Consider the following 22,411-nt stretch of genomic DNA (forward strand, 5'->3'; position numbering starts at 1 on the left):
GAGCCACGCGGCCTGGATCAGAGCCGTGTGGCGGAGGCCGTCAGAGCTGGCAGTGTGTGGGGGATGAGAGGCATGGAGGAGCTGAGGACGACTCTGGGGGCTTTATCTGGGAAGCTGGAAGGCTGTGGGCCTGTTGTCTGAGACGGGACCCCTGTGGGAGGGGCGGACTGAGGGGAGGAGTTTCACCACGGTAGTGGAGGGGCTCATCGACATCAGGGACCAGGGCAGCCGGCAGTCGCGGCTCCACTCAGGATTTCAGGAGACAGACCTTCAGGGACATCAGCAAACAGGAGGCGCTGGAGGCGGGGAGTGGCTGCAGCCCCGAGGAACGAGTGTGGACTGTGTCCCGGCCGCTAGTTTGGGGACCAGTCTAAAGGACCCAGCAACGGAACCCCAGGTGGCCAGGGCGGGGGGGGCAGGAGGAGTAGGAGGACATCCAGGAGGACCATGCTGTCCCGGAAGCCCAGTGAAGACACACTTCAGGGTCACCAGGGACACTAAGCAGCTCAGGAGGAGTGTTAGGGGCGAAAGGGGGTTCAAGAGAAAGTGGGGGGACACACAGTGGAGACAGTGAGTGGAGGCAACTCTGGCGAGCCCTGAAGGCAAACAGGGATTGTCTTTCTAGAAGGGGGTGTGCTAGCAGGCTGCCCTAGGGGTGGGATGTGGAGGCCCTGGAACGTGGGAAGCAGGGCGTCCGGCTGCAGAGGGAGCCGGTGAAGAAGGCAGCTGGGCCGGGCGGGGAGCTGGCGCTTGATTCTGGGGGCCCGGCAGCCGCAGCTGGGCCTGTGCTGTGTCTCCCAGCTGCCCCTCGGCCGCAAGCTGCTGGGAGACAGGATGCAAAAGGGAGGGGCTGTTTCCACCAAGCCCGCCTCTCTCTCTCCCCTTCTCCCTCTCCCCTCCCGAGGCGTTCAGGATTTCCCAGGTGCAGTTGGCAGACTCTGGCATCTTCACCTGTGTGGCTGTGAGCCCGGCTGGCGTAGCCGACAGGAACTTCACCTTGCGGGTGCACGGTACGGTGCAGGGGGTGGAATAAGCGGGTCCTTTGGCCCCACAAGTACTCGTTGGACACTGTGGTGTGCCAGGCCCTTGCCAGGCACAGGGATGCGGCAGTGAGCAGAGGTGGCCCCTGACACCAGGAGGTCGGTGCGGGAAGCAACTCTGTAAAGAGACATCGGCATTTCAGGCCACTAATTGATCCCAGGGGAAGGAGAGTGCTCCGTGAGAGCACAGTGGAGGGCACCTGGCCTCCAGGGCTCAGGGAAGGTTTTCTGGAAGAGGTGAGGTCCAAGCCGAGGACTGGAGATGAGAAGGAGTTGTCCAGAAGAAGGACAATAGACGCAGCCTGTGTAAAGGTCCAGGGGTGAGGGCTGCCTGGCTAGGAATAAAATGACTCTTGCCCACACTTTTGCCCTGCGCAGAGCCCCCTGTCCTGGAGCCAGTGGAGTTCCAGAATGACGTGGCAGTGGTCCGTGGCTCCCCGGTGCTCCTCCCCTGTGAAGCCCGGGGCAACCCCCTACCCCTAGTGTCATGGATGAAGGATGGGGAGCCTTTGTTGTCCCAGAGCCTCGAACAGGGACCAGGCCTGCTGCTGGAGAGCGCGGAAGCTGGTGACTCCGGGAGCTACTCCTGCGTGGCCGTGAGCGAGGCGGGGGAGGCAAGGAGGCATTTCCAGCTGACAGTGATGGGTGGGTCACCTGCCCCAACGTCAGCTTCTCTGGGCCTGGGCGGGGAGGGTGGGGCTCTGGGGGCGATGCAGAAGGCGGTGAGAGAGGGGAGCCCCTCCTGGGGTAGCCGCCTGGGAGGGGGGCTTGGGGAACAGCCGGTTCACGGGGGCCACCTCGCTGACCTTGCTGCAGGGGCTGGGCGGCCGGGGTGCTTCGTTCCTGGGGCTGTGCTCCTCGGTCTGTACCCCAAACCTCGCAAAGCAGGGACAAGAGGCACCGAAAGCTGGGGGCAGAGCCCTAGATCTCAAGCACAAGATTTTGCAAGTTTTGTGCGATATTGGAAAGACTGGTGTCAATTGTGCGTTCCCCTCCACACCAAGTCCTTGTTGGTTTTGAAGCACAAATAATTGTCCCAGGCAGATGGGCCCGTGGTTTTTCACTTTTTTTGGACCCTCCAGCCCAAGCCCAACCCACCCCATCTGCTGTCAGCATCCGGAGGCTGGGTGGCTGGGGACACATCCCAGCTCCCTGCCCTCTGCGTGCAGCCCCCACGGCTGACCCAGGGTCATGTGTCTTGCAGATCCCCCGTACATCGAGGACTCGGGCCAGCCTGCAGAGCTGTCACTGACCCTTGGTGCCCCCTTGGAGCTCCGCTGCAATGCCCGGGGCACCCCCCCACCCAATGTCACCTGGCATAAGGACGGGCAGGCCTTGAGCAGGCCGGAGGACAGCAGCAGGGCCGGGCGGGTGCTCCGGGTGGAGGGTGTGCAGGTGCTGCAGCCACGCCCACTGGGGGATGAGGCTGGGGGAGGGGAGGGGAGGGACCTGGCAGCACTTGGCAAAGTTTGTCTGAGCACCTCCTTTGTGTGGGGTGTAAGGCTGTGGAGATGACCCAGCTGGGCCATGCCCTTGGCAGCTCCCAGCTAGGCCAGAGCCAAGGCTGATGCAGAAAACAGATGAATCCCCAGCCCAGCCATAGATGGGCTGGTGCAGTCATGGGGCACTTCCTGGAGGAGGCAGGCTTTACCGTAGCCCTAAAGCAAGGGTGAGCGGGAGATAAAGAAGAAACATTCCAGAGCGGGAAATGAGTTGGTTGGAAAGGCGAGATGGCAGCCTCAGCAGGCCCGAGCCTGCATCCCGGGTCCTTAGTTGTGTAGGAAGGAAACCAGATCAGGAGGTGGGCAGGCTGGGGCCGGAGGCAGCTGCTCACCCTGCTCCATCCCCAGGTGGGCGATGCTGGGCTGTACACTTGCCTGGCCCAGAACCCTGCTGGCGAAGCCGAGAAGAGCTTCCGGGTCAGGGTTCAAGGTAGGGGATGCCAGGGTGGAGGCGGGAGAGGGAGGCAGGATGGGGCCTGCAGGGGCGAGTCCATCTCTCATGCCCTCTCTTCCCTGCCCAGCCCCCCCAAACATTATTGGGCCCCAAGGCCCCCGCTTTGTGGTTGGCCTGGCCCCAGGGCAGCTGGTCCTGGAGTGCTCAGTGGAGGGGGATCCGGCTCCCGAGATCGAGTGGCACCGAGATGGCGTCTTGCTACAGGTCGGTGCCAGGCTGGGGACCCAGGGGCACTGCCCACTCAAGCCCCAGACCCTGACCAGATTGGATCCCCGGTGCCAAGGGCCTGCTCTGTGCCAGCACTTTGCACACCTGCTGTCCTGACGTTCTCCACCCCATTATTATTGTCACCCCATATTATGGGTGGGGACACTGAGGCAAGGCTAAGATTTGCACCCAGGGCTTCTGAGGCAAGCCTGTGTCCTTCCCCTTGTACCTTTGAGCTGTGCTTGGTGACTGTGTGAGCTGGGGCCTGTTACTGAGGTTCTCTGTGCTCACCCCTGAAATGGGGCCGGTTTGTGGACCCGATCTGAGCTGGAGTGCCCCCTGCAACATCCCCGAGGGGCAGAGCTCCCGGGGCGGGGTGCTCGCTCCCTCCCACAGGAGCCTGTTTCCCCCAAGGGTCCTGGGCATCAAGTCAGGGGCTGCAGGCCAGCCTAGGATGGGGCAGAGGCCACTGTCTGGCCCACCAGTTGCTTGGTCCTCCTCACCTGGTTTCTGGGGGCTGGCCCGGCCCGGCCCAGCGCTGATGAGGGTCTCCCCACTCGGGTGGGGCGCTCTACAGGCGGACGCCCACACACAGTTCCCAGAGCGTGGCAGGTTCCTCCAGCTGCAGGCCCTGAGCACGGCTGACAGCGGCAACTACAGCTGCACAGCCCACAACGCCGCGGGCAGCACCAGTGTGGCCTTCCGCGTGGAGATCCACAGTGAGTGGGCCCCACCCTGCCCACCCGCCCACCCCCCTTTGAGTGACGGGCTCCCAGCACCCACTCCTCTGTGCCCTTCTCCAGCGGTGCCCACCATCCAGCCGGGACCACCCACAGTGAACGCCTCCGTGAACCAGACGGCCCTGCTGCCCTGCCAGGTGGACGGTGCGCCCCTGCCCCTTGTGAGCTGGCGGAAGGACGGGGCCCCCCTGGATCCTGGGAGCCCCAGGTGGGAGCTGGAAGGGCAGGGCACTGGGAGGGTGTCAGGTGACTCTGCGGGCTGTAAACAGAAACCCACGTGGGCAGTCGGAGCAGAAAGATGGCTGCACCATCAGGACACGGGTCTTCTCAGAACCCAAGGACAGGCGTGCCCACTCATTAAGGGCGTCGAGAGCCCGGGTGCTGTCTGTCCATCTGTCTGGTTTTGACTCTTGGTTGCTAACCTCTGTTTCTAGGTGCATGGGCTCCATGTCTCCCTCTCAGACCGGTTTTCCGTATTTTCTTTCTCTGTAAACACGGCAGAGATGGTCCCACAGCCCCCAAGTTGTCACTGCTCAGTTCACACAGCCTGCAGAGCTGGCTGTGGATCCCAATTCCAAATTCCCAGGGCAGAGAATTCCACTGGCCCAGCCTGAGTGACATGTTCATCCCCAGTCCAATCGGTGGTGGCCGGGGGCGGGGTTACACCATACAGACCTGGCCCTTGGGAAGGGGCGGTGCTCAGATCCAGGGGCCATTCTCCTAAAGAGCAGGGGTGCCCCTGCCTGGTGGCTCTTGGGGAGAGGCCAGGCCCAGGTGGGAGCACGGGAGGCCCAAAGCAGCCCCTCTTGCCCATTCTGATGTTGGGTTGGGGTGTGGTTGCTGCCCTTGGCCGTGACCCCTCTGACCTTGGCCTCATGGATGTAGGACTGCTGAGTTAGGACCCTCTTTCTGGGAAGGCCGGAGGCAGAGGGAGGTCTTGCTGGAGATTCCACCCGGGGTGCAGCCCCTCGCAGGGCCTCTCTGGTCTGCTGTCCCCACGGCAACCCCTCCCTGTATTCCAGGTTGCAGGTTCTGCCAGAGGGTTCCCTGAGGATCCAGCCAGTCCTCGCCCAGGATGCCGGCCACTACCTCTGCCTGGCATCCAACTCTGCGGGCTCCGATCGGCAGGGCCGTGAGCTCCGGGTCTTCGGTAGGTGGACAGGGGAAAGTGTGCTCCTTGCCTCGGCACATACCCTCTGTCTGGGCTGGGGCCTGCTGAGTTTCTGAGTCATCCTAGCTGTCAGGAGCTGAGAGCAACGGGCTCCAAATGTTTTGACCGTGAAGCCCATTTGTAAAAAGTTCTGAGCATGCACACTCAAAAGATGCATATTGATTTTTATGCATATATTACGCACACTTAGTCCTGTACTGTTATTTGAGTGAGCGATAAAACATGTGCGAGACGTAAACCATTTGAGAGGACGGGATTCAGAACCCCTGACCTGAGAGCTCTCGTCTGCTCTTTCCACTCCAATTGGTCACCCTGGTGGAGGTGGCGCCGGTGGGCCCGGGCCTGGGTGGGGCTGGTGGCGAATTGCACCCTGGAGGCCTCCTTCAAGGGGAGGTGGTTGGGGGGGACGCCAGCCTCAGGGGTGAGCAGAGGCCCATCACCCCGGCTTTGGGAGTCTGTGGGAGGACCCCGTGGGGGGATTCTCCTGCCTCCTCGGGGATGGGTTGAAGGTGGTAGCGCCTGGCCTGCTCCCATCCTGCACCCCGTCTCCTGACGACTTCTCTCTTCCCAGAGCCTCCGGCCATCGCCCCTAGCCCCTCCAACCTCACGCTGACCGCCCACACCCCCGCCTTGCTGCCCTGTGAGGCCAGCGGCTCCCCCAGGCCCCTCGCGGTCTGGTGGAAGGACGGACAGAAGCTGGACCTCCACCCGCAGCAGGGCGCCTACCGGTACTGAGCTGGGCCTGCCCATGGCATCAGGAGACGCTCGGGTGGGGAAGGGCACGCCCGTCTCACGGAGGGCACGCCGGGTCAGAAATGAGGCAGGGCCGTGCTCCGGTCTCACCGATGCCAGCACCAGAACTTGGGTCCCGACCTCAGAGGGGCACCCTTACACCGAGATGCCTGGCAGGGCGTCGGGTGGGGGGGACACACAGCCAAACAGAAAACCGTTACAGTCACTGTTTAAAAACATTCAGGAGCCCACGTTCCTGTGGGCTGAGCTGGACCCATGGGAGCCTCGCTCTCCCCGTCTGTCAAACGCAGCTTATCCTGAAACGACCCCTGGGAGCCTTAGAGGAGCCAGGTCATGGGTCAATTCACCCAGGATTTGCTGTGTTGGGTGCCAGGGGCTCCTGGAGCTTTACGACCACAGTGGGTGTTCAGAAAATGCCAGCCATCCTGGTCAGGGGTCTGGATGTGGTCGCTGCAGCATCCTAGAGGTCATCACGGTGGTGATCGTAGAAAACACATGGGGTCACAGAGAAACAGGGTTGAAGATTAAAGTCGCCCACAAACTCGACAGCTAGACCTTTGGGGGTGGAAATTTCTAGAAGAAACTTCTAAAGTCAGGGTTGGGGGCCAGACACCCCCCTGGCTTCAGATTCCTCGGGCAGGAGACCGCGGCTGGCTTGTCACTCAGCAGACAATTGTCTGTCTGTCTGTCTGTCCATCTCAGGCTCCTGCCCTCCAATGCCCTGCTCCTCGCAGCCCCCGGCCCCCAGGACGCGGCCCGGTTTGAGTGTGTGGTGAGCAACGAGGCCGGCGAGGCCCGCAGGCTCTACCAGGTGACCGTTCACGGTGAGTTAGGGCCGGGGCAGCACCTCCCTCCCTCCCCTGGGTGCTCTCTGCCTGCGGGGACTTGCGCTGGCTCCCTCTCAGCCTTCACGGGCCACCTCCTCCAGGAGGCCCTCTCTGATCTGCCCAACACGCACTGACATGACCCTGGCTCCAGCACAGTTCCTGGCACATGGGAGCTTACAGGAGAGGCCTCTGCCCAATCCAGAATGTTCTAAACCCAAATATGATCTTGTCCTCACTGTGGTTGAGCTCCTTCCCTCCATGGCCCTCCGGACAGGATGCAAGGTGTCACCTGGGCCCACCAGGTCCCATGCAGTCTGGCCCCGCTGAGCCCCCAGGTTCAGCTCACCCCATGGCCTGCCTTGCTCTGGGATCCAGTCTTGCTGCTCAGCTTTTTGTTCCTCACCTCAGGGCCTTTGCACATGCTGTTCTCTCTGCCATGGACACCCTTCACCCAGTTGACCCCTTCTTTTCCTTCAGATCTCAGGTTAAATGCCACATCCCCTGGAGGCCCTCTCTGGCCTCCCCGACTCTAAGCTCCCTTCTCTCGTGAGCCACTCCCTCAGGCCTCTGGCTCCTACAGGAGCCTGGCGGTTCATAACTGTCGCCCACGCCCAGCAAAAAGTACTTCCTGAGTGAGCAAATGTGGCTTCTGCCCTTTGCCCCTCCCTCCCTGGCCCTTCGTCACCTCGTCTGCCACCTGGTGTCCTAGTCTCTGTTTCCAGTTCTCACCCACCCGGCCCAGGGCTGTGCGCTCCCCAGCAGACCTCGGCAGGGCCCCCAGCCTTGTCTTGCGTTTCAGTGCCCCCCACCATTGCCGACGACCAGACGGACTTCACCGTGACCAAGATGGCACCTGTGGTCCTCACCTGCCACAGCACGGGCGTGCCAGCCCCAGTGGTGTCCTGGAGCAAGGCGGGCACCCAGCTCGGGGTTCGGGGGAGCGGCTATCGTGTCTCGCCCGCGGGTGAGTAAGGGTGAGCCCCGGGAGCCGCTGCTGAGGGCGCACCAGGGGGATCGGGCAGAGGGTGTGAAAGCAGCCCCCTGGGGCCATGTGGTAGAGCATGACGAAAGCTCTGGCCTGGCTCTGCCATTACCTCGCTGTGTGACCTGCGAGAACCCCCTTGCCCTCTCTGGGCCTCAGTATCCCCATCCATGCACTAGAACGTTGATGTCCGTCAGTGGTTCCCTGAAGCCAGTTGGCAAGTCAGTGCTGTTTCATGGCAAAATGAGGACAATAACAGCCGTGTGAGAGTCTTCATAAAGCCAGTTTTGTCTCGTTAGAAGAATGGTCCTTTTTTCTGAAATTATGCGTTTCTTAATATTCTGCTGTTGCGGGTTCATTTCTTTTGTGAAATTAAGGTGATAGCAGATGGTGACTTTTAAAATGTCTTTGTTCACCAAAATAAAAAGTTGGCAACTTTATGAGGATTTAAATTAAATCTGTTAGTTGGTTAGTTAATGAAATCTGAGCACCGCTGGCCAGATGTGTGGTTTTCAAATTCTCCTGGATCCAAAGGATTGCCAAGTGGTTGAATCTTGACAAAATCAAAATTCTGACATGTGGTTACAGGGAAGCCCAACTGTAAAACAGCCGAGGTTCTGGTTCCATCCGGGGCTGCAGTGGGGGCGACAGGGTGGTCCAGAGTCCCGTGGGTCTCCCTTCCTCACCCGGCAGGCCCCCAGGGGTCCGCGGAGCACAGTTTAGAAACCACTTCACTGGACTGCTGAGGTGCAGCCTGTGGTCTGAGAAGGTTAAAATGGTGTTTACTGAGCACCCAAGGCTAAGGGAGGACAGAGGAGACAGTAATCCAGGGAGGCTTCCTGGAGGAGGCGAGTCTTGGGCAGAGCATGGTGAGGATAGTAGGGCGAGGGCCTGTGGAACGATGGATGGGCCAGGCATTCCAGACAGGGCTGTGGCAGGTCCTGGAACATCCCAGCCGGAAGGGTCTAGAGATCTTCCTGTCTGATTCCTCATTATACACATGGGGAAACTGAGGCCCAGAGAGTAGAAGGGACTTGCCCACAGTTATGCTCTGGGGAGGGAGCAAGCCTAACACCCAGGCTCCCCATGCTGCTGACAAATGGGCAGGGGGCAAATTGAGTGGGAGGGACCAGAAGACTCCCGGGTTGGGGGCTGGGAGAGCTCTGCCAGCTCCATCACTGGGGATGTGTGTCCGGTGCCCTCGCCCTCTCCACACCCTGTTCCCACCCACAGGCGCCCTGGAGATCCGGCAGGCCCTCCCCATCCACACCGGCCGCTACACCTGCACGGCCCGCAACTCCGCGGGCGTGGCCCACAAGCACGTGGTCCTCACTGTGCAAGGTAAGGGCCCCGGCCCAGACAGCGGTGACCCTGGGGGCCACGGGGCAGGCGGAGAGCAGGGGCAGGTGGGGCTGGGGAGCGAGAGGAGGCCCCAGGGGCCGGCGGCCCAGACCTGCCTCTGATCTCATTCCTGATGGAATTCTTTGGGAGAAAAGAGTCAGCCTTCCCGTGTCCTCCATTCAGAGGGTTCCAGAACCTCTTGTTCCCTTTAGTGACCTCTCTCTCTAGTGCTCGGCAGCACCTGGCTGGAGGGGCCTGGGTGTTCAAGGCGTCCCCAGGGACCTCTGCAGCCCTGTTCCTTTGCAGCCTCCCCGGTGGTGAAGCCACTGCCCAGCGTGGTGCGGGTCGTGGCAGAGGAGGAGGTGCTGCTGCCGTGCGAGGCCTCGGGCATCCCCCGGCCCAGCATCGCCTGGCAGAAGGAGGGGCTCAGCGTGCCTGCAGGTGAGCCTGCTCTGCAGCTAGCGTGAAGCCAGGAGAAGAGATGCTCCTGGGGTCCTCCGCCTACCCGCTGGGAGGTCCCAGAGCGTGCACCCACCCCCTGTCACCTCCTTTCACCACCCAGAGCCTGAGAGTCCACCTGAGCCCTCGGGGGCTGAGCTGGAAGGTCGGAGGGGCAGCCTGGCTGGACTCCACGTCCAGCTTCCATGCTCACTCTGTCCCCCCCACCTCCTGTGACCACAGTGGGTCACCTGCTGCCTGGTCACACAGAGCAGCCCACGCCGCCCTCCTGCCCTCCTGGTGGGTCCTGCTGCCCCAGCCACCAGCCCCTCTTTCCTCCCACCAAATCAAGGAGTGAATGCCCAGATCCTGCCCAGCGGACAGCTGCGGATTGTCCGGGCCGGCCCAGAGGATGCCGGGAACTACTTCTGCATCGCTCAGAACAGCGCGGGCAGCGCCGTGGGGAAAACGCGGCTGGTGGTGCTAGGTGGGCCGGGGAGGCGGACGAGGTGGGCCCCAGCGAGCTGGGGGCGTCAAGGCCCCTGAGAGCCGCTCCCTCCCCTTCCCGGCTCTGGTCCTGGGCGCGCACGTCCCTGTGTCCTCCCCCTACCCCAGCACGGCCTGTGGTTCTAGAAGGAATCAGGAAAAAAACGTCTTCTCCCATTGTGCACCCGAAGTCTGGCTTCAGACAGTCACTGTGATCCCCTCGCCTCCTCTGGCCCCTCGTGGGACACTAGTCCTGTCACCCCTCATTCATTTTGGCTTTCTAGTAGCAAGAACCATTTCTGTCCCTTCAGTCGCTGTGTGTGCCTGTGTGTGCAATGGGGTCACCCTGTCCTAACTTCACCAAACTCGAGTCGCCAGATTGTCCAGACCACGGGCTATGGCCTGTGACCAGGCAGCTGGTGGGGACAGCAGAGGGGGGTGAAGGATAGCGCTGGAGGGTTGGCCAGGTGCCAAGGGCACTGGGGCAGACGCAGCAGCACCCCCAGCCCAGCCCAGGGCCGAGTGGACCCCCTCTCCCCACAGTCCCACCCGTGATCGAGACTGGCCTCCCTGACCTGTCTGCCACCGAAGGCTCCCACGCCCTCTTGCCCTGCACGGCCCACGGCAGCCCCAAGCCCGACATCACCTGGGAGAAAGATGGCCAGCCTGTGTCGGGAACCGAGGAGAAGTTCACCATCCAGCCGTCTGGGGAGCTGCTGGTAAAGAACTCGGAGGTGAGGGCCCCGCCCCGGAGCACGGGGGAGAATAACAGCACCAAGAGCAGCAAATGGCTGCTGGGTGCCTCGTTTGTCGTGCTCTGTGCTGAGCGCTGTGCAGCTTTTAATCCCAGGAACCTGGAGAAGTAGGTGTTAGCATCCCGAGTACAGATGAGGAAACCGAGGTTCAGAGTGTACCTGGTTTCTTCAAGACATGCTGTTGCCAAGGGGCAGAACCGAGATTTGAATCAGGCCCTCTGCGGCTAGTTCCTGGGGGCAGGAGGGAGCCCTGGACAGGGCAGCAGGTGGGGTTGGCAATGACTTTGTGTCCTCAAACTGCACGTCATCGATGTTGACCTGAGCCAGGGCGTGGATGGGGCCCCCCACCCGGTTCCCCCATCAGCACTCAGATTCTGTAATTAGAAAATGGGCTGCTCTCCAGACGATGGGCGTCTGCTCAGTGGGAACACCTGGAGGGCGTCTGGGGGCCTCAGACCCTGCCACACAGGGAGCCAGGTAGTGCAGTGGTGAGCGCCCTGCCCCTGCTCTAATGCACCACGGAACTTCTCCTCCCCCAGAAGGCACCAAAAGTAGGCCTGCCTCGGGGCCGATGCGAGCGTGGACGGGCTGGTGCAGGTCATGTTCCCAGCACAGGGCCGGGTGGGCAGCAGGTGCTCAGTGAGCAGTAACTGTTGGGATCCCGTGGTCCAGGCTCGGATTACGAAGGTGCCGAGGTGTGAAGGCTGCAGGGAAGTGCACTGGTGCAGTGTTGGAGCCGAGACCTTTGATAGCTGTGTGACCTTGGGCCAGTGACTTTGCCTGTCTGGGCTGGAGGCTCCATGGGAACCTGCCAGGGAGCGGGTCCCTGGGGATATTCCAGCCATGCCAGGGGTGGGGGAAGTTCCCAGGCTGACCCCTCCCTTTGCGCACAGAGCCGGGACGCCGGCACCTACACCTGCACCGCCGAGAACCCTGTGGGCCGCGCCCACCGCCGCATCCACCTCACCATCCTGGCGCTGCCCGTCTTCACCACCCTGCCCGGGGACCGCAGCCTGCGCCTCGGGGACAGGCTGTGGCTTCACTGTGCAGCCCGGGGCAGCCCTACCCCCCGCCTTGGCTGGACTGTCAACGGCCGACCAGTCACAGGTCTGGTGGGATGGGGACTCAGGACCCTGGGAGGTGGAGGAGGGCGGGCAGGGGGGGAGATCCAACCTGGTGGGGAGGAAGAGGGCGTCAGTCAGCCCTGCGGGTTGTGGGTCTCCAGACTTGGTCCTGTGCGGGCAGGCACGGCAAACACACGTGTGGCCGTATGTGACCAGTCAGTCCCATGTCAGACATGGCAAGGAGCCACCAGTGAAAAAGACTCAACCGCGGAGACCTCAGGGCCAGGACAGAGGCCTGTGTTCCGGCCCAGAGCAGCTGTTCCCATTGTGGGCCCATCGGCAAACCCCTTTCCCAGGGGCTCTGTCCTCCCACCTGTCCCCAGGTGATGTTTAGGGAGGCACAGGGCCCATAAGATATACAGTTGGTGTTCAATAAATGCCTGCTGAGGGCCTGGCCCGGTATCATAGTGGTTAAGTTCACACACTTTGCTTTGGTGCCCTGGGGTTCATGGGTTCGGATCCCGAGTGCTCACCTATGCACCACTCATCAAGCAATGCTGTGGCAGCATCCCACATACAAAATAGAGGAAGATTGGCACAGATGTTAGCTTAGGGCTAATCTTCCTCAGCAAAAAAAAAAAAAAAAAAAAAGTCTGATGAACTGATGAATTGCTAAATGCCCTCCATTGCAAGGTGATATTTTCAGACCCCACTCGCCCGAGTCCAGGTGCCGTGAGTTGTGTGCACAAGCTCTCCTCTGCACACCTGCACAGAAGGCTCTACCCCAGCACGTGCTGGGGAGGGGGCTCGGCGAGTGACTCAGCCTCTCCTGCCCGGCTTCCTCCTCGGAAGGTGGAGACCACAGGGTGCTGAGGCTAGAGGATGTGACGTAGGGCCTCGCCGAGAGTAAAGGCCCATCAGTGGTGGCGCGTGTCCTCATTCCTGGCGTAGGGCAGAGCCTGACCCGCGACACGGGGACTGAGTCCGGCAGTGGACTCCGTCTGTGTGTAAATCGCAGCCGTGTGGCTCTAAGGGCTGCGTGTGACTTGGCCCCGGAGACCCGCCCTGGGCCCCATCACGCTCACGGTCTGGACTGCAAAGGCAGATGGGCAAGGGCACGTCCTTCAGCCGCATCCTCTGATATGGGCCATGCCTGCCGTGAGCCAGTCCGACTCGGTCAGGCTTCCGCCAGGGAGAAGGGGCACCTGTTTCTATGTCTTTATTAAGCACCTGCTGGGTACCCCGGCCTGAGTTAAGTGTTCAGGGCAGAAGGTCCCTGGCACCCTGGGCTCAGAGCCCCCTGGGGCCTCTCTTTCTCTGCCACAGAGGGGGTGTCCGAACAGGACGGGGACAGCACGCTGCAGAGGGAGGCAGCCACCAGAGAGGACAGCGGGACCTACGTGTGCTGGGCCGAGAACACAGTGGGCCGCATGCAGGCAGTCAGCTTCGTCCACGTGAAGGGTAGGGCGTGAGCCATGTGGCCTTTCTCGAGACCTCCCGGAGCCCGATCTATTGATTTCTCTAAGAAACCGGCCCTTGACCTCAGGACTAGTAATTCTCCACTGTGGTTGTGTGTTAGAATTCCCCAGGACTTTATGAAATACCGAGGCCCAGGTCCACCCCCGACTCATGGACCAGGCTCTCTGGGGTGGGGCCTGGGCATCCGCATTTTGTACGCTCCCCAGAGGACCCGGCTGCAGGTAGGATAGAGAGCTAACCATCCGCCTCAGCTGGAAGGTGCCAGGGTGGGAGGAGGGCACGGGCCAGGGCGCCCTGGCGAACACACCTGAAGCTCTCCAGGTGGCTGCCCGTTCCCCCGCAGCCCTGCTCCACCAGGCGCAGAACTCTAACCTGCGGTGAGCCACGACTTGCGAGGCTCGATTTCAGGATGGGTGGGGCTCGATGGAGGGGAACGAGCAGCCTGAGGCACCGGGACACGGCTGCAGCTGTAGGTAGATTCCACCTCGAGAAACCAGCAAGGATGGAAACCGCACAGAGCATCCGAGAGTGGTTTAAGATTTGCGTGAAATGAGAGTCAGGGATGTCTTAGGATTGCTGTGTCCAACAGAGGTGTCCTCATGATCAGGGCGTCCTTGTTTCCCAAAGTACCCAGCAGGTCCTCTGCAGCCAAGGTAATCCACCTATGAGAGTCAATATGCAACGCTCGAAGCACTGCCGCCCCTTCTGCGCCTGCCACAGGCATCACTAGTCAGTCACAGCACGATTCCCCCTCACCTGCAAGTCTTTCTCAGCTCAGTGCTCTTGGCAGCCGCTGCCGGTCCGTTCCACTTGACCCTCGGCACGGAAGCGGCTTGCCATCCCTGATGCGTTGCCTAGACACAGCCATGCTGGGCCAGCAGGAGCCTCTGCAGGCCCCTGGGGTCTGGCGGGCAGGCCCCTGGGCGTGGGTTTGCAGGAGCCTGAGCCTGAAGGGAACTTCCTTTCTGCCCCCTTGTCTGATGTCACCTTGTGCAGAGGCTCCCGTCCTAAAAGGAGAGGCCTTCTCCTATCTGGTGGCACCTGTCGGGGGCAGCGTCCGGCTGGACTGTGTGGTCCTTGGAGACCCGGCACCCGACATCCGCTGGATCAAAGATGGCCTTCCGCTGCAGGGCAGCCATCTCCGCCACCGGCTGCAGAACGGCTCGCTGACCATCCACAGGACCGAGGCAAGGCGGGGCCTGGGGCCACGGGAGGGGCCCCCAGGGACCCACGCGAGCTTTCTGATTGCTCAGGAGGGTTCTTTAGTCTGGCACTGCCCTCTACAGTCTACAAAGCACTTGCCTGCCCATTATCCAGAGATTCTCCCCACACTAACTGTGACCTCTAGCCAGTGACTTAACTTCTCTGTGCCTCAGTTACTCCATCCATTTACTGGGGCTAATAATTGTTTCTACCTCAGAGGTTTATAGTGAGAAATCAGTGAGATGACCCTTACCAGGTATTTAAGAGTGACTGGCCCCTTGGTAACACCAATAAATGTTCTTGATAACAATGCCATGGGGCCAGGGAGAAGGATAAGAATGGCCCGTGTTACAGATGAAGACACTGAGGCTCAGAGAGGCCCACAAGCAGTAAGCGCCCGAGGCAGGACCCCAGGTCTCCTGATTCCTTCTCCACACTATTTCTAAAGCCTCTGGCACTGGGGCGGCCCCTGCTCACCTTCCCTTCTGTGCCCCAAGTCCCAGGGGTCATGCAGAAATCCACAGTTCCGTGCTATCGAGCTCATCTTAGGCAGCAAACCGCGCCCTCTCTGGAAGACTCGCAGTGCACACGGGCACGAGAAAAGCCCTGAGAAAGTCCGCAGCTGTGTAACTCTATTCCCCAAGCTGCTCGACCACGGAGCCCTCTTTTCAAGGAGTCCCTTATCATGCGCCCTGGAGCGATAACACTGGGGGTCGGAGGGGTGGAGCTAAATCCTGCTTCTGCAGCATGTGGCTCCACTTCGTCACCTCTGTTCCTAAGTTCCAGGTGTGACAGGGGCTGGATTCTCTTTGGACGTCCATTGACAAGTGGCCGCGGGGGCCCTTGTGATGGAATCCGAGAGCCCTGGCCGGTTTATGCTCCCAGCTCCTTCCTTAGATGGCTCGTGCCCCAGTGACCCTTTCCATGTCCAGCTGTCCCGAGCTGCTCCCTCCTCCTGGTCCTCCTCCCCTTAACCACCCCTCCACCCTGTGCCCACCTGCAGATGGACGACGCAGGACAGTACCAGTGCCTGGCAGAGAACGAGATGGGCGCAGTGGAGAAAGTGGTGGTCCTCGTTCTGCAGAGTGAGTTGCGGCCTCCCCTCTCCCGGGCACTGGATGGGGACAGTGTGAGGTGGGTGCTCAGAGCGGCCGTAGGAGGCTGTGGCTGGTGTGGCCCAGGCCATCTGATAAGAACGGAGGGCGGAGAGGCAGGCCCGGGCCCTGGAATTCTCTGACAAATATTTGTTCAGAACACGCAGCCGACAGCCTGTGAAATGTCTCCCGGTGTAGGATGGGAATCAGGCTCAGGCTGACAAATACTCAGGGACCCCAGAGCCAGGCCAAAACTCGAAACCGTCATCGAGGTCAGTGGCAGCTCTTGCGTCTGCCAAGCGGCTCATAGCTTCCAAAGCACAATCTGAGCCTCACGGGAACCCTGTGAGGTGGTGTGTGTGGGGACTGTTGACGAAGCTCTTCACTAAAGATTAACACACCCATGGAGAAGGACACGTTGCAGGTGTGCAGCTCGGTGAATTTGCAAAGCTTGGACCCACCGAGCTACCTGCACGCGGAACAAAAACAGAGCAAAATCAGCTCCCAGACCCTCCCGTCATACCCCTCCAGTCACTACCCCTGCCCCACGTAATCGCTGTCCAGAGTTTTGCCTTAAAAAGAAAATAAAAGTTTTACTGAGGTATAATTTATATGCCATAAAATTCACCCATTTGTACAGTGGAATATTATTCACCGTTAAAAAGGAAGGAAATTCTGACACCCGCTAAACGTGGAGGAAGCTTGAAGGCGTTATGTTAAGTGGAATAAGCCAGACACCCAAAGGCAAATACTGCGTGATTGCAATGATATGAGTTACCTGGAGTGGTCAAGCTTGTAGAAATGGACAGTAGGATGCGGGGAGCTGGGGGAGGGGGAGTATTGTTTAATGGGGACAGAGTTTCAGTTTTGCGAGATGAGAAAGGTCTGCGGATGGGCAGTGGTGATGGCTCACAGCAGTGCGAGTGCGCTTACCGCTGCCAAACTGTCCGCCCGAAATAGTTAAGATGGGAAATTTTATTTTGTTTTTTGACACAATTTTTTAAAAGTGAAAACACTCACCCATTGTAAGTACACACTTGAGTGATTTAGTTTGTAATCTACAGCGTTGTCCAACCATGGCCACAACCCACTTTTAGAACCTTTCCATCACTCTGGAAAGTTCCGTCTGCCCGATTGCAGTCCATCTCTGCTGCCAGCCCAGCCCCAGGGGACCGCTGATCTGCCTTCTGTCTCTGTAGATGTACCTTTCCTGGAAATTTCGTCTAAATGGAGTCACAGCCAGTCTTTGGTTCTGACTTCTTCCATTTACCAACGTTTTTGAGGTCCGTCCATGTGACAGCATGTCCCACTACTTCATTCCTTTTTGCTGCTGGAGAGTGTTCCGCTGTGTGGCTAGACCACACCCTGTCCATTCCCCAGTTACTAGACACTTCGAGAGTTTCCAGTTTCTGACTCTTGTGCATAATGCTGCTGTGAACATGTGTGTACAGGTCTCTGTGTGGATGTGCGTTCTCCTTTCTCTTGGGAGGAATCCTAGGCGTGTAATTGCTGGGCGACACAGTCAGGGGACAGCTAACTTTTTCAGAAACCACCGAACTGGCTGTGCTATTTTGCTTTCCCTCCAGCAGTGGCTGAGGTTTTGGTTTCCTGACATCCTTGCCAACACTTGGTCATGTCGGTCTTTTTTGTTTTAGCCGTGCTTGTGGGTACAAAGTAGTATCTCACTGTGGTTTTAATTTGCATTTGCCTAATAACTAATGATATTGAGCATCTTTTCATTTCTTTATTACCCTTTTTTATATCTTCTTTGGCTGAGTGTCTTTTCAGATCTTTTGCTAATTTTTAAGTCGGGTTGTTTGTCTCACTAGTGAGTTATAAGGGCCCTTTATATAGTCTGGATACAAGTCCTTTATCAGAGAGATGACTTGCAGATATGTTCTCCCAGTGTGTGGCTTGTCTTTGCACTTTTCTGATGGTGCCTTTGAACAGCAGAAGTGTTAAAATTTTAATGAAGTCCAAATTTATCAGTTTTGTATTTTATGGATATTGTGTTTGGTGTTATATCTTAAAAATTTTTGTCTAACCTAAGGTCACATTGTCTTCTATAATTTTTACACTTTTAGTTCTTACATTTAGGCCAATGATCCATTTGAGTTAATCTTTGTGCGAGGTAAAGCTCTAAATTCCTCTTTTTTTTTCTTTGCGTATGGATATCCAATTATTCTGTACCATTTACTTAGATCTTCTCCCATTTCCCTCTGTGATGTTTTGTCGTTTTTAGGGTACAGGTCTTGTACTTTTTTTTGTTAAATTGATTACTAAGTATTTTATTATTTTTGATGCTATTGTGAGATAGAATTGTTTTCTTCGTTTGATTTTCACATTTTTCATTGCTAATAGAAATACAATTGATTTGTCTACCTTGGTCTTGAATCCTGCAGCCTTGCTCAATCAGTTTTTAGTTCTAGTGATTTTTTGGCAGATTCCTTAGGATTTCTACATCCAGGGTTTTCTCCGTGCCATCTATGAGCAGAGACAGTTCCTCTTTCTTTCCCCGCTGCATGCCTTTAATGTCTTTGTTTTGCCTCATTGTGTTGGTTGGACCCTCTGGTACAGTGTTGAATAGAAGTGGCGACAGCAGACATCCCGCCTCGTTCTCAGTTTTAGCAGAGAGCATTCGGTCTTACGCTGTAGGGATGATGCCAGCTGTGGGCATTTTGTGGACGCCCTTTATCAGCCTGAGGAAGTCCCCTTTTACGGCTAGTTTGTTCAGAGTCTTTGTCATGGATTGGGGAGGGCATAGGTTCTGGTTCCAGACAGGATGGCATAGATCATAGATGCACTTCTCGCTGTCCCTCTGCTCAGCACAGCTCAAAACCTGGGACTCTAAAAAGAAGATAAACATTGAAAGACTCTGACAGGTAGAGAAAAGAAGGAGGATTCACTCAGGGTTTGGGACCCGTGGAATGATATTGCGGTGAACTCCCTGGTTTTTCTTTTTGCCTCATATATCCTGGGCATGATGCTTGAGAAGCCAGCAGCCTGGCGATACCAATGGGTTCACACACACACACAAAGAGCCCCAACAAAAGCCCGCTGTCTGGGCCGGCCCAGCGGCACAGGGGTTAAGTTTGCATGTTCCGCTTCAGCAGCCCGGGATTCACCGGTTCGGATCCCAGGTGTGGACATGGCACCACTTGGCAAGCCATGCTGTGGTAGGCGTCCCACATATAAAGTAGAGGAAGATGGGCACGGATGTTAGCTCAGGGCCAGTCTTCCTCAGCAAAAAGAGGAGGATTGGCAGCAGATGTTAGCTCAGGGCTAATCTTCCACACACACACACACAAAAAGCCCTCTGTCTCTTGCTAAAGGACTGGGAGAGGGACAGCATAGCAAGAAAAAGATACTTTTAGATCATAAGCACCCTGCTCCAGCCAAACAGCCCTATCAACGAAGACCAAGTGGAAGGCACACTTCCGCCCCCGCCCGCTGTACGGAGGCGCCCTCTCCCCCGCTGGCGGGGTGGGGTGGTGTCAGGTGAGGCCCAGTGAGGAGACAGGCCTTGCACCGCTGCCCAGCAGGGAGGAGCCCCCAACAGTGTCAAGTGGGGGGCAACACCAGGTGTCCCTCCCCGTCGCAGCCAGGGTGATGTCAGCAGAGGCCGAGTGTGAGGCCTGGACTTGCACGCTGCCCAGCAGTAGTGAGCTCGCCGCCTCTTCCAGGCGTCGGTGGTGGCCAGTGAGGGGAGCGGGGTTTCCACCCTCGCCTGGCAGTGTCGGAGGAGGCCTGCTGAAATGGAAGATTTAAGTAAGAACTAGAGTCTTTGAATATTCCAAATGTGCAGCACACAGCTAAGACTCACTCGTCATGCCAAGAACACGGAAAATCTCAACTTGAGTGAGAAGAGATGGTTCGCAGACACGCATGCTGGAAGGACGCAGATGGTGGACTAATCTGACAAGGGTTTTAGAGTAGCCATCATGAAAATGCCTCAGGGAGCAATGAGGAACATGCTTGAAACACAGAAATGTAGCCTTTGGCAGAGAAATGAGAGATACAAAGCAGAACCAAATGGACATTTTAGAACCAAATTTATAATAAACAAAACTAAAAACTCAGCGGGTGGGCGTGAGAGCAGTATGAAGAGGACAGAGGGAAGAATTAGTGAATTTGAAGCTAGAACAATAGAATTTTCCTAGTCTGGACAACAGAGAGAAAACGAACTGGAAAAGAACAAATGTACAGAGCCCCAGAGATGTGTGGGCTCCACCGAAAGATGTAGCACCACGTCATCAGAGTCCCAGGAGGGAAGGAGAAAGAGGCGAGAAGTAGTCAAAGAAACGACAGCTCCGAATTTCCAAAACGTCGCAAGAGATGTAAAGCTACAAATTTAAAAAGCTGAGCTAAAACCCAAACAGGATGAATTCAAAGTCTGCACTGAGGCACGTCGTGAGCAAACTTCTCAACTTTGAAGACAAAGACGCTGCCGCTGCTGGCCTCCATTGGTGCGCCAGAGTGTGGCAGTGGCAGAATTCAGAGTGGGGCGGTTTTCCAGTCGGCCTCGGCTCTGACCCACCCCCCGCCGGCCCGCTGGGGTCCCCCCTGCACAGCCAGGGATGCGGGACAGCTGGTCTGGCCTCTCCGGGGCTCCCTCGTTTCCAGGTTCTCCTTGTTAAGTTTCCAGATGGTCCCCTGGTCTCCTCAACCAGGGCCGTGACCTCAGCCCAGCAGAGGATCCAGCTCCCTGCTCGCTTCCTGCCGGTTCTGCTCCTTTTCCTGACAACATCCCTGGCTTCTCCGAGGACACGTTCATCCTCTACTGCAAGTCAGGTCGGCCCCTGGTGACAGCAAAAGCTGCCGGTTTCACAGCTAGCTCTGCCCTAACAAAACTGCTCTGATGGCCAAGGTGTGGCGGGGGTGGGAGACGGGAGGAGCGCCGCGCAGGAAGGCCACACACTTCCACTTTTTTCACCCAAAGTTCTAGAAGCTTTTCATGGATAAATGATTCTCAATTTGTGGTGTGCCTTTAGTTGATTTCTAGAGCCGTGAAATAGTTGGTTTAGACCATTTTGTTAAGTTTCCTACGTTTTGGGGGAGTCGACTTGCTGCCTCTTCACTCAGCCATAGCTGAAGTCTTGTTCTTGCTTACGTTTGACTTTTATTTAAGTGGAGTCATATCATGTGTGCCCTTGTGTCAGGCTTCTCGTGCACAGCCTTGGCTGTGAGACTGCCCATGGAACGAGTGTGTTCGTTCTCGCTGCCATATGGTTTCCCGCTATGTGGATGCACCACCTTCTATTTATGGATCCTTCTGTTGGTCAGTCTCTAGTTTGGGGCAGATGTGAACGTTGCTGCTGTGACCTTCTTGGGTGTGTCCTTTGGTGAACGTGCATACACGTTTCTGCAAAGATTGTGATCCAGAAGCAGAGTTGCCCAGATGGACAGTACACAGATATTCCGCTTTAGGAGATATTGGCTGTGGTCGGCCGACACACGGCTCCCGAAGATACGCCCATGTCCTAGTCTCCAGGACCTGCGAATGTTATCTCATTGGGAAAAAAGATCTCTGCAGATGTGATTAAGTGAAGGGTCTCAAGATGAGGAGGTTATCCCGGATTGTCTTGGTGGGCCCTGAAGGCTGTCACAGGGGTTCTTATAAGAGGCAGAGGGAGGTTAGACAGAAAGAGAGAAAGAAAAAGGAGGAGGAGGAGGCGATGTGAAGATGGAGGCAGAGAGTGGAGTGATGCGCCCACAAGCCAAGGGATGCAAGAAGCCACCAGAGGCTGAAAGAGGCAGGAACAGGGGCTGGCCCGGTGGCACAGCGGTTAAGTGCACACGTTCCGCTTTGGCAGCCCAGGGTTCACCAGTTTGGATCCCGGGTGTGGACATGGCACCACTTGGCAAGCCATGCTGTGGTAGGCGTCCCACATATAAAGTAGAGGAAGATGGGCACGGGTGTTAGCTCAGGGCCAGTCTTCCTCAGCAAAAAGAGGAGGATTGGCAGCAGTTAGCTCAGGGCTAATCTTCCTCAAAAACAAACAAACAAACAAACAAACAAAAGGCAGGAACCGATTCTCCCCTGGAGCCTCTGGGGGGAGCACAGCACCTTGACTTTAGGTCCGCGAAACAGCTTATTTTGGATTTCTGGCCTCCAGGGCCATGAGAGAATAAATTTTTGCTGTTTTAAGCCACCAAGTGTTGTAACCAAACTCCATGGGTTCATCTCTTGGTAAGCGTGGAGCCGAAAAGCACAACCAAGGCAGAAGTAGGTGAAGAAACAGTTCATTGCTTAGCGGGCATATCTCCCACAGCAGTGTCTCCCCGAGCTCGGTCCCAGTGGCGACTTTATACACCAGAGCCAAGGGCAATAGGTTTCTTTGTAACAACTATGTAGCAATGGGACTCATTCAGGGGCATGTGTGGCCGGTAAACATGCTACTACATGCATCACATGGTCTGAAAGTGGCTGCTTGGGCTCTCCCAGAGGAGGAGAATTTAAGATGCTATCCAGTTTAATGTAACTTCAGGGCACTTCGAGCTGGAGCATTTTGCAGGGGTCTTGCTGGAAACGTGTGCGTTTCTCTACAAAATGGCAACATCTGCAAAACCGGGACAGCGATTTCCGCAAAACAAGACACACAGTTTCGTCTTGTCTGAAAAACATTTGACAGACCTTGTTCGTTATTGACCAGATCCTCAGTAACCCTTTTTTCGCCTGGTTCCCTGGTCATAGTTTGTGATCATTGTTACAGTAGCCGCAGGAAGCGAATTCCCCGGCAGACAGTTTTCCCCAGAGGTTGGACCATTTGCACTTCCACCCAGCGTGTGCAAGAGCTCTGCTCGCCCCACATCCTCGCCAGCACTGGGCGGTTTCCATCTTTTTCATTTTAGCCGTGCTAGAGGAGCTGTAGTAG

At 57.5% G+C, this 22,411-nt stretch overlaps 1 protein-coding gene across 6 annotated transcripts in view; it reads left to right on the forward strand.

Annotated features, from left to right (window-relative positions):
- The window catches only part of HMCN2 (hemicentin 2), a 146,523-nt gene that overhangs the window by 110,021 nt on the left and 14,091 nt on the right, over positions 1–22,411 (forward strand). For all 6 annotated transcript variants that reach the window (XM_070596955.1, XM_070596957.1, XM_070596954.1 and 3 more), the window contains 19 exons: positions 913–1,010; positions 1,419–1,685; positions 2,245–2,435; positions 2,891–2,972; positions 3,064–3,200; positions 3,781–3,922; positions 4,007–4,151; positions 4,966–5,093; positions 5,686–5,842; positions 6,570–6,691; positions 7,494–7,658; positions 8,910–9,017; positions 9,324–9,458; positions 9,808–9,942; positions 10,485–10,675; positions 11,590–11,803; positions 13,087–13,221; positions 14,236–14,426; positions 15,446–15,527. In XM_070596955.1, the coding sequence (XP_070453056.1) occupies positions 913–1,010; positions 1,419–1,685; positions 2,245–2,435; positions 2,891–2,972; positions 3,064–3,200; positions 3,781–3,922; positions 4,007–4,151; positions 4,966–5,093; positions 5,686–5,842; positions 6,570–6,691; positions 7,494–7,658; positions 8,910–9,017; positions 9,324–9,458; positions 9,808–9,942; positions 10,485–10,675; positions 11,590–11,803; positions 13,087–13,221; positions 14,236–14,426; positions 15,446–15,527 (2,825 nt within the window). The remainder of the gene's footprint in view (positions 1–912; positions 1,011–1,418; positions 1,686–2,244; positions 2,436–2,890; positions 2,973–3,063; positions 3,201–3,780; positions 3,923–4,006; positions 4,152–4,965; positions 5,094–5,685; positions 5,843–6,569; positions 6,692–7,493; positions 7,659–8,909; positions 9,018–9,323; positions 9,459–9,807; positions 9,943–10,484; positions 10,676–11,589; positions 11,804–13,086; positions 13,222–14,235; positions 14,427–15,445; positions 15,528–22,411) is intronic.

Source organism: Equus przewalskii, chromosome 26 (genome assembly GCF_037783145.1).
Source record: "Equus przewalskii isolate Varuska chromosome 26, EquPr2, whole genome shotgun sequence".
Taxonomy (NCBI): domain Eukaryota; kingdom Metazoa; phylum Chordata; class Mammalia; order Perissodactyla; family Equidae; genus Equus; species Equus przewalskii.